This window comes from Drosophila yakuba, chromosome 2L, assembly GCF_016746365.2.
Source record: "Drosophila yakuba strain Tai18E2 chromosome 2L, Prin_Dyak_Tai18E2_2.1, whole genome shotgun sequence".
NCBI classification, from domain to species: Eukaryota; Metazoa; Arthropoda; class Insecta; order Diptera; family Drosophilidae; genus Drosophila; species Drosophila yakuba.
The window spans coordinates 20,160,982-20,176,195 of record NC_052527.2 but is presented as its reverse complement, the minus strand read 5'-3'; the positions used below and the strand labels follow the sequence as shown (position 1 = coordinate 20,176,195).

The 15,214-nt window shown below is 40.7% G+C and overlaps 1 protein-coding gene across 1 annotated transcript; it reads right to left on the bottom strand.

The window, feature by feature from the left end:
* Positions 1–14,136: 14,136 nt before the first annotated feature.
* On the bottom strand, positions 14,137–14,975 carry LOC6529010. The gene has a single exon (XM_002090006.4). It carries the CDS (start codon positions 14,854–14,856, stop codon positions 14,266–14,268), a length of 591 nt encoding a protein of 196 aa, XP_002090042.1. The 5' UTR covers positions 14,857–14,975; the 3' UTR covers positions 14,137–14,265.
* Between the last annotated feature and the right edge of the window lie 239 nt (positions 14,976–15,214).

Genomic DNA, 15,214 nt, shown 5'->3' with positions numbered 1-15,214 from the left:
TTGTTATTTTTTTTATTTTATTATTGTGGAATTCTCTTCCTAAATAGACCAACTACCAATGGATTTGTGGTCCCGAAACAGGTTGTGCATCAAATTTCGACTAGAGGCAGGTTGGACATTAAATGGCCGACGGACTGGTAAATTACCCCAGACAGTAGCGGGGCAATCTTCAACTTCAACTTCATTAGAGGGACTCCTATATTGTTTGAATGGCCGAACGCGGCATAATTGGACCCCCAACTCACTTCACTTTCCCACTATGACAAGGCATTAATAATTGTGGTCCAGACATTTCAAATTTACGGCTCTTACAGTAGCATTTGGACCACAAGTCCAAAAAAAGCGATCCAATCTAAAATGTGGAGCAAGTGTGAGTCACTTTTGTGCGATACAGTGGCCTGCTCTCAATCCGCAATTAGCTGCAGCTTTGTTATCACTCATTTGCATTTTTAAGCCCACTCCAAATTTGTTAATTTTGTGTTTTGTTCTGGATTTTTAATGGTAACCTGACCTCAATAGCATCTTTCGATGTAATGTTTATTTTCATTAAATTCTTACAGTCTACATGTACTTAAATTAAACAGTTCAAATAATAACAATGCTCCCAAATCTTCTTGCAATACGTTTTGAAACTCAAAAGTGCTGAAACTTCTATTTAAGACTTTTGTTTAAATATTTTTAAATTAAATTTAAATTTCTTTAAGTTCACAAAACCGCCCATTTTATTTTTCTTTTTCGTGCTACCGGAGTTATACTCTCCAATAGCATTTATAATTAATTTGTGTAATAAAATCGTTGGCATTTGGCAGCCTGAGTGAAACTGTTTGGCCAACAAATTGACAGTTACAAATGCATCTGAGAGCCGGGTTCGTGGCCTGTTTATGATATTTTAATAAGATCGGACGTACAGCCATTTGCTGGCAATTGGCAGTTCAGTTAGTTTTGGGCCGCGCAAATGTGCAAGCACAGTTAGTTACACGACTCTGGTCTGGTATAGACTATATATAATAATAGTCGCCGGCACAACAATCGAGTGAGATATTTAGATTAACAGGTTGTTTTCATTACGATTCGTGCTTTTTAACAAGCAAAACGTGCACTTTCTCCGCACGCAGAGCCAATAATTTCCGAATCGCTTGCTCCACTCCACTTTTTTACAGACACAGAGACTCCAACTACGAATCGGAGCCCCGGACTCCTACTCCTACTCCTGGGCCATTGGATCCGATCCAATCCGATCCGAGATGCTGGAACAATAGGCCATAGTAACCAGGTATTGCACTGTGGAAAAGAATAGCGGAATGGGTTTCAAAGTTTGATTTTTGTACTATGCTAATAAGAAAGTAAAAACAATATTTATTTGTTTATTCTTCCCGAAATAATTTAAAATACAAGTTTAGTTTTTAGTTTCATTAAATTGCATTTCGCACTCCTAACACTAACACTTTTATATTCTTCTTAATTCTACTTACGTATTCTCTGGAGATTGGAAAATATTTAAGCAACGCGTGGCTTTGGAAAGTCATTTTGTTTGTGGCTTGTAAATATGCAAGGGATAAAAAATAAATTATTTTCCTCAGTGCATTGAGCAACTCGGATCTCAGCGGTCTCCAAACACCGGCATTAACATTAACATTGACTTTACACGACTTACCGGCGATCTGGCATTGGTAGCTTCATATTTTTATTGTTGTTTGCGCATCGCGCATAAAGAATGTTTGCATCTTGGGATCGTGTCTGCGTCCTTAAGATTCCCCTTCGGTTACTTCTCTGCTTGGCTCATCATTGGCTAAGTTTTATTTTATTTTTCTTCTTCAGGGAACTTTTGACAAAACGCATTTTTAAAGGCACATTATTTCCGAGGGGTATGCAGAGTAGAGAGCAAAATGTGCCACAGAAATATCGCTGAACTTAAAACTTATAGATACATTTTCTATCTATACTAGATTCGTTGAAAAGTAAGTTACCGGCCATATAAAGTATATATATTCTTGATCAGGATCAATAGCCGAGTCGATCTGGCCATGTCCGTCTGTCCGTCCGTCTGTCTGTCCGTCCGTATGAACGCTGAGATCTCAGGAATCACTAAAGCTAGAAGGTTGAGATTAAGCACACAAACTCCAGAAACATAGACGCAGCGCAAGTTTGTCGATTCATGTTGCCACGCCCACTCTTACGCCCACAAACCGTCCAAAACTGCCACGCCCACACTTTTGACAGATGTTTTGATATTTTTTCATTTTTGTATTAGTCATGTAAATTTCTATCGATTTGCCAAAAAACTTTCTGCCACGCCCACTATAACGCCTACAAACCGCCAAAAACTGTGCTTAAGACTCTCCTTCTCCCTTCCACTAGCTGAGTAACGGGTATCAGATAGTCGGGGAACTCGACTATAGCGTTCTCTCTTGTTTTTTTATAAAATGTGTGGTATTTAGATCATTTCTTCATAAATTTATTTCCCATAAGAGAAATAAGCAGTAAGCTTACGAGTGTACATATTCTTTGTAAGCTGCCAAGTATTTTTTCTTGCGACAGTTTGCTTAGAATATTTCCAGGACATTTCCCCTAGAGTATATAATCTTCGCCTTATCGGGATGGCATCTCGCGCTTTCCAGTTGGTTATGCAAATAATGGTCCCTTGTCTGGGTCACGTTTATATGGGCTGAACGTTGTAAAGTGTCAATTTCGCAGATGCGCAATTCCCGGAAGATATATCAAAGCCAGAACGTGCACCCTATGTCATAATCTCAGACAATAAGAAGTTAACACAGAGGAGGAATCTCGATGCGGTGGCTTGGTGTTAATGTGCCATGCGGCTTGGATTTTCCCACATTGTGGTAGCTTGTTTGGCCCCGGCTATTGGCCATATTTATGGGCATTTGTTTTGCGTTGGCTACCGGTTGTGGTTGGGCACTTGTTGCCCTGGCTAGAACAATGGGATAGTTTGCATGTTCAATTTCCACCATTTCCATGGAGCACTATTTCCACAGGACCTGCATAATGAGGAACTGGCTGGGCGGAGAAATGCGAATCTTTTCCAGCGGCAAATCACTACCCCGCCAACGAGCGAACAAGGGCCGCCAATGAAATAGCTAAATGAGCGCGGCTGGAAAGTTAACAAATTGCTGCTTTATTACCAACATCTCACTTAAACGAAGGCGGCCAACGGGGCTCCCAACTGATAGATGTGGACAAGACCCAAGACGCAAAACCCAAAACCCAGGCGACGGCAGAGCGGAACTCCAAACGAAAGTCAACCCATTAGGATAACTATCGCGTGAGAGAGAACCAGGCGGGTGTGGGCTGCAGGGCCGAGATCCTGACTCGCCGATGCGCAGCTAAGTGGGCTAAAGTAATGGGGCAACCGTACCAAAAGCGGGGGCCACAATGCCGCCCGATCTCCGCTAGCTTCGAAGCGATTGCCGGCGCGCATGCGCAATAAACAAACACGCCATGTTCCCGTTGTCTGCCGCGCAGCACTGTGGAATATCCCAGGAAGATACGGATGTTCATAAGTTAGCTTCGTCTTACCCTGTTTTTCTTTTTCTTGATTTTGATTGAAATGGTTGATGCTTTCTTACTCTCTTCCCTACAAATCGATCTTCTTTTGCTGCAAAACTTACCTTTTATTATCAGTTTTAAACTGTCAACCCATTTAATATAACCATCGCATTCGCCTTTCAATCCCATGGTAAAGTCTTTCCGTAGGAAGCTTTATTGTTTTTAGCTCTGCTGGCTTTCAGTTGGTGTCAGCTGGTGGGAGTTGCGCTTGCCAGAAATGAAATAATAATTATTATTAACTATTAGCGCTGCTTGGTAGTAGTAGTAAGCACAGCCGAAAAAAAAGAAAAGCTTTGGGGGGAAAAAACAAGACGAACCGAGATGGAGAAGCACCTTTGCCGGCGCATTTGCGCCAATTGCCACCAGTTTGCCAGTTTAGAGCCGCTTTTGATTGTATATGACCTTAAGTTGTCGTGCCGCAGTGAAAAGGTCATCATTAGCTACGGCACGGCAGCCAGGCTCTGGGCTAGTTTGGCTCCAGGTCCTCCAGCTCCTCCGATCTCACCGAACTACTCCATATAATAAGCTTTTTTTTTTTTGTATTTTCTCGGAGGAGGCGGCGTCTAATTTGTGGCCGACGCTCAACTTCTGTGCGCGTTTTGCCACGGATGGCGGCATTTTCTTTAACTTCTGGCCGATGATCTCCTGCGCGACCGGCTTTGATTTTTATGATGTTTTAATTTGTTGCACGTTGCAGTAACTTTGTTTTATGGCTGTGTAATTTTACTGCGGTATGGGAACAGGTTCAACTTGAGGTTCAATCGTTTGGAATTGGTTTTAGCCGGGTTAATATGTCAAAAGACCGCTCAATAAATCGGTGAATTATTTACTATGGTTCCTTTTTTTTTTTGGGTATTTTGACGCTTTGGATAATTTCATTTTTGTATTTTTTAGAATCCAAAATAATTATATAATTATTAAATGTAATTTTATCATAAAAACATAAAAAAAAATTTCGATTTAAATTCGTTTTAATGGACTTGTCTCTGGTCAATGCCGCCATTAATTATATTTAAGCTGATTTCAGTCCCCTGACAACGGACCAAAATAATACAAAAAATTGTAAGAATGACAAAAAAGCGGTACCCTTGTCGTTGACAAATACACGAGGCAAGTCACTCAATTTTAACCTGTTGCATGTGCCGCGGCTCTTGGAACACACCTATAAACAAATGATCCAATTGTCTTCTGCATGACTTAATAATTTCAATTCTTCTGAAACAAATTTTTCAAACGAATCGATCGAGGGGCGCAAAAGGAGAAAAACAAAATTAAGCGTGACGAAATCTTTTTGATGTGGGAATGTCGCTTTGAGTCAAATCGACAAGTGTGTCCAGCAGCCGAGATATAGAATAACAATATATATGAGGGTATAAGTGGGAATTTGAGACGCACAAGTTGGGCATGTTGCTGGGATTAGCATGAAAGCATTTTCTCAATTTTTGATTTTAATCCTTATATGGGTTTTTTCTTGGGGTTGCTGTTTTTTTTTTGGTCCCTCGTTTGAAGTTTTGTTGGTAAATATTTTTTTAAATGTTGTTTTGGATTTCTGTTAATTGGCGGCGACATGTGTTTATAGATGGGATGGATAGGGTCATAACTTGGCCGTAATTCCCTAGCTGCTGTGGTCACTCAAGTGTTCATTTGTGTATGAGGAAGTATCTAGTCGGGGATTTATTTGAGGCGGCCCAACATCAAATGGCTTTCGGAGCCGGGATATTGAATATTTTTTGGGTCCGTTAGGTGATCCGCTTTTGAGGTCGACACGGCCCTGATGGTATGTTGCTGGGATTTCGTCAATCCGAAATAATCAAACAAGTGATGGGAAAGTTTCTTCCACCGGATTATAATTGATGAATAATTGTGGTGATGGAGGGAAAGCTAACAAGTCCTATTACCCATGCTCTAATTTGATTTAGAGAAGATCTTCTGTAACCTATATTCTTTCGCTTTTATGAATTTAAATGTGAATTCTTTCGTGAAAACATCCATATTTTGGTCACAGATTTGTAGAAGTATGTACTAATGTACTGAATAAAAAAAGTGTCTTCTGTAGCATTAAGTCTAATGCTTAAATCACAAATTATTTATGTCAACATGAACTCTAAAACCCTAAGTAAGACGTGCAACAGCAGTTCGGTAATGCTATATTCCACTTATGACTGTTAACTTTTTGTTGGTTCCATTAAAAGCATTAAATCATTTAAGCCAGCCTGCGGCAAGTTTCCGCTCAAAAGTATCAACGTCTTTCCCCTTCTCAGCTCTGAGACAATCCCGACTCGAGTTCTACATTTGCCGGTGGATTGTTATGACTAATAAAATGTTAACATGCAAAACATTTGCACTAAAAAGAAACCAACAACGGGAAAATGTCAAAAGACAGCGAGTTTTGTTAGCTTTTTCTTTTTTCATTTTTGTGCGCTCGCTCGTATTTTTGATTACGAGCCCACACGTCGCTGTTCCTCTCTGGACAGCCAGTTCTTCTTGTGTGAGAGATCAATGGTCAACTGGGCAGTATTGTGATTGCGTCTGCTGACCGCCTCCCCACCTGTCCTCCGAATGCCCCACCTGTCCCACCTTCCCCCACCTGCTGGATGATTCATTGGCTTGAGTTACGAGGCTGTGCCAATTCTTTGGCATTTTGCCTTTGATTTCTGGCTTTCGAGGCGCGTGCCTGTTATCAGTGGACTGGGAGTTATTCCGCACAACGGTTATTGACAGCTCCTGGAAAAGGAGGCTCAAAATAATCCCGATGAATTCGAATCGCTGAAAAAATGTTTCATCAATTTTAAAAGCCTACACTTTCAACAAATAAAGAGTCTGACGCCAAGTCTCTATATTTTCGCTATTGTCTCTATTGAAAAAAAAAACCTTAAGATCTTTGTATTATTCTGATGCGTTAATATACAATTTTTTTTTGTTAAGTAGCTAAATATTTGGTCTTTCTAGTCTCAAATTATGCATTATACATTTATATGCTGAATTTTAATCAATTCCTCATTTTCTCCAAGTGCAACTACCGAAAAGGAGGATAAGTGAAACCCCAATGGATTTTACTTTGTGTGCTTTCTGTGTAATATTGCTCAACAGAAGGCGTTTTGGGGCAGCCCGGTTTACTACCCATTTTCAGACCCGCCACTTTCACCATCTGCATCTCCCGGAATTTTGGTCTATTCAAAAAGCCGCTGTAGGCGTCGGATTTTTCCTATCAATTTAACTCATTACTGCGCCTCGTTGCAGCAAACTCAATTAAAACTCATTAAACCATTTACCATATTCATAAAATAACAAAAAGGCGAAAAAAGCGCCACGCCGCCCAGTTGCATGATGGCTGTTGGAAATGCCTTTGAAAACGGAAAAAAATTATACATATACACCCAAGCTCCTAATGCATTTGTCATGAACCTGCCCGGGTCAGAAGACCCTCTCAGGCAGCTTCCACAGCTTCAAACACAAATCGGCCGACGATCCGAGATCCGAGATATTCGACCTGCTCTCCATTGTGCACATGATGAAGCTGGGACCCACGGCGGAAAAGATTTCCAGCGGGGGAGATTCGAAAGACCTCAACCCCGTTGGCTGCAAGTACACGCTAATGGTAAACAACTAGCAACAACTAGCGATCGGGGGGCAAATATGGGGCGAAAGGTTTCGAAGAGAAGGTCTCTTCATTCTTTTTCAAAAATAACCCTAAGAATGGGTGATTAAAATATGATGACTAAAGGTACATTAAAACCAACCAGAAGCCCGAAATAAATATGAAAAGGTGTGCCATGTGCCAGCTTTGCCAATTTAATATGTATGGTAATCTATGTATATGTATAAAAATGGAATTACTTACTATATAAATATTTCATATGCGAGTAGATTGAGTATACCCTTCACATACCCTTGGAAAATGCAACAAGTATGCTAACTGCAACAAACTCTCGGGCGCACGCTGCCAACATTATAAAGAAATTGTAATAACAATAATGGCTCAATAATTTATTGATAAACCCCAAGAGTTGAGTTGAAGTCGCCGTTTGAAATTGTAGGCAGGTCACCTTAATTCTATCCATGTATACAGATACTTATGGCCAGATATAGGTATATACATAAGTGTGTGCTTGAGGACAACGGTACTTGAATTGATTTTTTTGGTAACTTCATTTCAGGCGGAGAGTGCAGAGAACAGAGCGCGTAGTAGTAAGACAAAAAAAAAAATCGTTTAGCCAAGAATCGTGACTCCCACATTTTAACCCTTAACCCCGGCCACGAGCGAATGAAGTTAACTTTTTTTGGGGGCCCCGCAGTTCAAGCCACCGCCACAAGCCAAAAGCCGGAACGAGAGGAGAGATAAAGCCCAGTTTGGTTGATTTTTGGTGGCTTTCTTTGCCTTTTGAAAATATAAACGAAAATAAAACAGTGGGTATGGATTTTTATATCAACAACAAAACAACAACAATAAAATTTATTGCCGTTACCCTCTTTTTTGTTTTTGCAAATTCTTGGTCTTAAAATGCCAATAAATCATATACATTTTCGTTTCGGTTGTGTTTTGCGGAAAGAGAGCTTTCTTATGTAAGCAGTTCGTCTGGGGCACTTGCAACTTTGTGGCACGAGTCAGTGCATTGTGTTGTTTTAAGGATGCCATTCGAAAAAGTCTTAAATTTCTTTGTTTTATCGAATTGAATTGGTTTCAAATACACCAAAGGTTTTAAATGACATTTTAAAGGCCCTTTTACACATTTAAGAGATATATTCAACCATAGCTATTACTTTTTAAGACTTTTAATTAGTTGAAAGTTTTAAAATTTCCATATTTGCAGTGACAGTTTTCCTTTGGAATTTCACTTGTTCTGACACTTTTTGCTTCTGCCATTAACTTTTTTTCCCAAGATCACAACCCTTTCGCTTAAACATCTTTCAATACAACCCCTGGCAAAAAGTCGGGCACATCAAAAGTATGCCTTGCAGCACTTGTTGCACACATGCCAAGGTGTAAATGAAAGTCAGGTTTACGCAATTTGCCTCTAGACCTCGTAGAGTTTTTTTTCCAATCTTTGGGGGTACGCAAGGGACATCCTGTAGGCAGGGGATTGAGTATCGTCACGGGGTCTCTCATTTTTATGGGTAGCAGCGACATGCAAATTTTGTAGGTAACATTTTTGAGCGTGTTCTAATTTACAAGCGAGTCGAACCGAAAGGAGCCAAATTCGAAGCCAATCACGTCAGCGTTTGCCAAAGGGAAGGAAGCTTGCAAAAAGCTGGCTAAGATAGGGGGGCCGGGTCCAAGCGAAGGGGGCCAATCGAGGGGGGTTCGGTAACGTGCTTGTAAATTCAAATTTGGCTGCGTTGTTGGCCAGCCAGTTGTTTTCGTGGTTCATTGAGCCGTGTTTCGCGCATAAATTAATGAATATGAAAAGGAGCTGGCTGGCTTCAGTTTCCTTTGAACCGCACACAATGTCCAACATGGTTTATTAATTCAATTTGTGCCTAAATTAACGTGTAAGTGGTTTATACTGAGTTACTGCACTTATCGAATAAAAGCAAGGGGGCATAGAAAAGGAAATATAGTTATACCTCCTAGGTGTGGAAGTTTGAAATGCCCTTAGAAAGGATAGCTTATAAATTGTTGTTATACAATGAAATTTTGTGCAATTACTCTAAAACTATTATTTACCTGAATATGTATCAGAAAATATAATATATTAAAAATGCTTTTTCATATTCAGTTTTTGAACACTGATTTTATAAAAGTATTTACACAGAATAATCGAATTTATTTTGAGAGCCAGAAGCTTTCGCCAAGTTAATTCTGATCGAGTTGACTTTTAAAGCTATGTTTATATACAATGTGTCAATGTCAATGTCAATATAAATATATTTATTTAATGTCAAAGTATTCAAAGAACTTAAATACCCATACAAGAGTATAAGCATACCAAAATAAATACCCATACAAGAGTATAAGCATACTAAAATCAAGGGCAAGAGCAACAGGAGAATTTCCCTTTTGCCTGTTGCGTGTGCTACTGCCATCGTCTTGGGCATTTGGCATTTTAGCCGCGATTTGGGTTGGGCTTTTGCTGCCGACATGCGTTTTCGATATGAGTATTTAGATTATTGCTGTGGTGTGGCAATAAAATGCTCGAAAAACGATAGTCAGACACGGATTTGGATGCCTAAATGTGGAGCACTTGGATTACGATTGCGTTTTTGATACACACAATTTTGCATCTGGTTTTTGAAATCGTGTGCCTGGAATCGTATCGAAATCAATCAAATGCAATATTGACAGGTCGCTGCCGCTTAAGCCAATGGTATTTTCCTACCTTATCGCTGGCCCCATGTGTCGCCATATCTTTATGCCCATCTGGCGGCAATTTTCGTGACGGAGTTAAGCACTCGCTTAACGCCCCCATAAGCCTTGACTAATTGGCAAGGAAATCGCTTTCCCGATAAAGCCTTCAAATGGTTGTCTATATATTTATTTTTTTTTGTGTTTCTGGCCACGCAATCGCTGAAATTGTGACAAATTTAAAAAAAACATTTTCCATATTATTTATCGCGTGGCGTACGCATGTTGAATGCGCAATTCACGCAGGCAAGTTGCTGTTTACTTAGTTTTGGGGTATTTGTTCCAAATCAACTGCGAAAATCGACAACAAGCATTTTGTCTAGCCTGCCATGTTTGATTTGGCCTCAGCTTGCGTTGGGGCGGCAATGTTCGAGGGGATTCGAGATGGAAAGTAGGAGTTGCGGATTCGGTCAATGGCAACAAGAAAAGGTGTATGCAAATGAAACCAATCAAATGAGATTAACTATTTGATTAATTTCTTAGACTGAATTGGTTTTTTTAACAATTGAAATGGGTTTGGAACATTCTACACCTACAACATTTTGAAATTATTTTGTATAAAAGGTACCTCAGGAAGGCTTGTTTTCAAAAGTCTACATGTAGCTTTAAAAACGTTTGACGATTCCTTTCGCTGGTATATCTCACATTTTGGCAGTTCCAGCCATTAGCCGCTATCACTACCGACAGTCATGACTAGGCCATTAGGCCATTAGCCACTTCTTTGGGCAACCCTGACATCTGCCAAGCCCCTGCGAAGTCAGTCTAGTCTAGCATTTGATTCATGGGGGACCACCACCCGCGCCAGTCCAATCAGCAAATCATTAACAACTAATTAAATTATATAAAAGAGCCATTAATTAAGCCTTAAACTCAAGGCGGCCGAGAATAGATTTGCCAGCGTTTCCCTTTCACTTTACAAGGAAACAGAAACAGAAACAGAATCCGATCAACAAGCGGAGAACAAATAATGACAAGAACATTGCGCTAAACTTTTGCACTTTGACACCCAACTGTGAACTCGGCCCACTCCCAATCTCAGTAAACCTTTTTTGAGGCACGCTTTGTGCGGCGGCAGTTGTAAATATTTAATAACTACATTAATAACAGCAATGACAACGGCAGCAACAGTAATAACAACGATAATAACACGCGCTGCAATTTACCAGAGCTGCAATAAAAAACTACCGTTTTTGGCCACGTTTGCTCAACTCAAGCTCAAGCTCGGCTTAAAGCTTCGACTCTGACTCGGCCACATGGAATGAATGAATGTCATTAATTTGACAACAGAAACCGTTAAATCAGCAATTCAATCACCTGGTCAGAAGCGGACTGGCACACAGAGAAAAAAGCAGGAAGTCCTCATCAATATTTGGACAAACTAATTGGTATGAAAATATGGTTATAAGAGAGTGTGACCCTAATCGAATAGGCATATTTGGTACAGCCTTTCGCAGCGTATGGCCTTAATAAATGTGAACTGTTCGTTTCTATGGCTTATGCAGTTTATTACAAATTTAGAAATGTATTATGAAATAAATTTAAATTTAATTTCATAAAACTTCATTTTTAGGTGATTATTTTTTCCCCTGCACTAATTGGCGAGACTAAGAAACGGTTCTTGCATTTGCTTCTCTCGCGGGAATCTCTCTCTGTTTCCCAAACTCCTTTTATTTCGAGACGGCGTGAGTCTTAAATTACCAACCTTGCCACAATTTCAATGCGCATTCGTATTCGCATTCGAATTTGTTTGCGGTAATTGGCCTCTGAGCTTGTCAATTCAGTGGCTAAAAGGGGGTGGTGGTCCGGGTCGGTGGGTGGCTTACTGGGGGTCTCGGTTCGGTGGTCGGAGTTCGGGGTTCGGGGTTCGGGGGTCCAGCTGTTGGCGGTGGCGGTGGTGGTTGCTACTGAAACCGGCGCACCCATTTAGCGATCTGCACCAAGCCAATAGCCCAGGCGGACCTGTGTACAGTGAGTTGGGGGTGTCATTAAATGCTTCAATAATTACTTCTTGCCTTGCGGTTAATTGCTCAACGGAGCATTTAGTGTGCACATTTCGCTAAGGATGTACTAATGCTCGGACTAAATTTATGGAAGTCTACATTTTTTATTATTCGGCCAATAAAGTTCATGAGCCTGTACAAAACTAACGGTGAACATTAAGGAAAACTTTTAGAAACCTTTGACTTACCTTCGAACGACAAATCGATTAAAAATTCCTATTGAATTAGAATGATTCTCTAACCTTAGAATTAAAGTTTATAAAATATGAAATTTTAAAACTCACCACAGATGATAATAAACTATTTAAGAGAATCCTGCTAGTCAAAGGACAGCTTCAGTGGATGGTTCCTGATTGGGCAGCAGTTTGATTCTCAAATTGCTGGGGTGATCGTGTTAATCTTTACGGAATACGATTTGTTTTGGTGTTTGAATCGGCATTTGAACCACTGTGCGAGGGAGTTCGCCTTTTGCCTTTCAACTTTTGTGGCTGCTACAGGTGTCTCTGGTCTCCAGTCTCCGATCTTCTGTCTCCGGGTTGGCGTGCTCCTCGATTCTCCCCCGTGTCAATGGCAGTTCTATGTTCCTGGTTGAATGTTGTTTCGGCCGTTGTCGTCGTCGTTGTTGTTGTTGTTGTTTCAGAGCCGCTCTGGCAACAGTTGTCGCACATGCAAATCGTGACTGTTGTCCATCACAGTTCTGCAGTTCGCGGGAGTTTCAGAGCCTTTCAGTTGCCAAACCTGCCAGTCAGTCAGTTTGTCAGTCGGTCTTTGGCTCAGTTATTTTTTGTCTCTGCTTTGTTGATTTTTTGGTAGTTGCACATGCGAAACGAGTGATTTGTTTAAGACGTTTTGATTGATTATTGGTGCGCATGGGTCAAAGTGACGACAGATATGCCGAAATCTTTGGACAGGAAATTTTAAATATATTTTCTTTATGACTTTTAGTGTGGAAATATATTCAGTTTTTAAGGCTGAACAAGAGAGAACGCTATAGTCTAGTTTCCCGACTATCTGATACCCGTTACTCAGCTAGTGGAAGTGCGAAGGAGAGTCTTCAACACTGACAGCTTTTGGCGGTTTGTGGGAGTTAGAGTGGGCGGGGCAAAAAGTTTTTTGGCAAATCGATAGAAATTTACAATACTAAAACAAAAATGAAAAAATATCAAAACATCTTTCAAAAGTGTGGGCGTGGCAGCTTTGGGCGGTTTGTGGGTGTTAGAGTGGGCGTGGCAACATAAATCGGCAAACCTGCGCTGCTTCTGTATCTCTGGAGTCTGTATGCTTAATCTCAACTTTCTAGCTTTAGTTGCTCCTGAGATCTCGACGTTCATACGGACGGACAGACGGACATGGCCAAATCGACTCGGCTATTGATCCTGATCAAGAATATATATTCTTTATATGGTCGGAAACGCTTCCTTCTGCCTGTTACATACTTTTCAACGAATCTAGTATACCCTTTTACTCTACGAGTAACGGGTATAAAAATACATTAAATATGCATATAATATATTATTATAATTCAGGCACTGCGTTACGGCATCAGGTTCAAGGGATGAGTAATAACTATCAGAAGTTCATCTGTTTTCTTTGTGTGTTGCCACATCTTTGTTATAGCCCAGTCATGCGCCAAAAAGAGCCGCTTTTATTAATTATTCTGACCCACAAATCGTACGAATCTGAGTATCGGAAATCTGAGAACAGAAACCGAAACCAGAAACGCGAACCACGTCGCTGTGTTTGAGCTTTACTTTTAAGCTCGGCGCGCGTTTGTTGTCAGTTTTGGTTTGAAATATTTACCACCTGTGATGAATAACGTTACATTTGCGCTGATTGTTTTTTATCCGTGATTTATCGAGAAGTTCGAGTACCACCAGCACCTCCATCGATGGCCATGCCCACATAATGCTGTGTCTTAGGTGCGTGTTTTCTGATTTTTCGGATCTCCTTGATGAGGTCCGTGTACCGTTAATTAATTTGCAAGTCTCTGCCTTCGCGCCGTCTTTGTTGTTGTCTGTGTTTTAGTTTCGTTATGTGTATGATTTAGCCGGAATTTGAAGTGCATGGTGCTCAGTGGGTGGCATTCCTCATTCCTTCCTGGGTCTATGCGGGACGCAAAAAATATAACTAACTTTCTATTAAATAAACATTGATTCCTAACAATTAATAAATAATATTTAAGGGTGTAAAATTGACCGCAAGCTTAACCGAATTAAATATTTTCTTGAGTATAACTCAGAAATAGATTCTATTATTTATTATTATTAATATATTGTGTATTTTATGGTAAAGTACTTCATGTATTTTTATTACTAAAAGAGCATCCAACGTTTTGTATCCTTGACCCAAAAAGAAAGATCATTTTTTGGGCTTGTTGGCCAATCGATACTTTGAAATATTGGGAGTTACACCGTTGGAGATATTCGTGGTGACCATCGTGGCCCGGGAGGGTGGTGGTGCGCTGGGAATGTGGGAGGGGGCTGGAGATGGCAGGGTGGGTTCACCTTCGGACTCGTTCCTTTGTTTGGGCTTATTTGACTTGGCTGCTTGGAACTTCTGCTTCGGCGACTTCCGTTTGACACCCGAACTCGTACGATTAGACACATTTTGGACTCCTTGAACCAAGGAGTTCTTCACCATAGACGCAGTGGGAATTGCTGACAATGCTGATGGCAACGTGGTCGAGGTGATGCCATGGGCGCTGATCGATCGGCTTAGGGCCTCCGCCTCCTGGTTGGCCTCCTCTTGACCATCCCGAATCAATGTGGTAATCCTTTCCCGCTGCAAGCGCTCCTGCATCATGCGGTTTCGCTGGGTCGACCGGATGTGTTCAAACTCCTGCCAAAAGTTGAAACTGAACTCCGCCGAGTTGCGGGTTATTTCACTCCTTAACTCCTGGGCCAATCCTCTGTCTCTGGGAATTTCTTCCCTGTTAATCATACGGGACATTGTGAGAGCCTTATGTTGTTGCACGGTGTTGATATATGTACGTATATTGTCAGAATTTGGAATAAAAACTTGAAAGCTTGTGCTTTATCTGAATGAAATACACTGGCTAAAATGACTCATACAAATGATGTTAAAGTTTAGCCTTAATATAAAAATAAACTTTAAAAATAGTACATTCTAATACCACAATAGCAGAGAAAGATATGTCTTAATAGCTCTTATGGAGCTTAGCGTTTATCCGGGCTCCCCAGCACCACACTGACTTGTCTGCAGGTTGAATTGCCGTTTTGGACAAACAAACAAAACACGGCACTCGAACATGACGTTCGTTGTCGGGAGGAGATTTTGATCGATGTGC

Bases quoted from the DNA above. Each gene is read 5' to 3' on its own strand.
- LOC6529010 (XM_002090006.4), bottom strand. From the start codon at position 14,856: ATGTCCCGTATGATTAACAGGGAAGAAATTCCCAGAGACAGAGGATTG.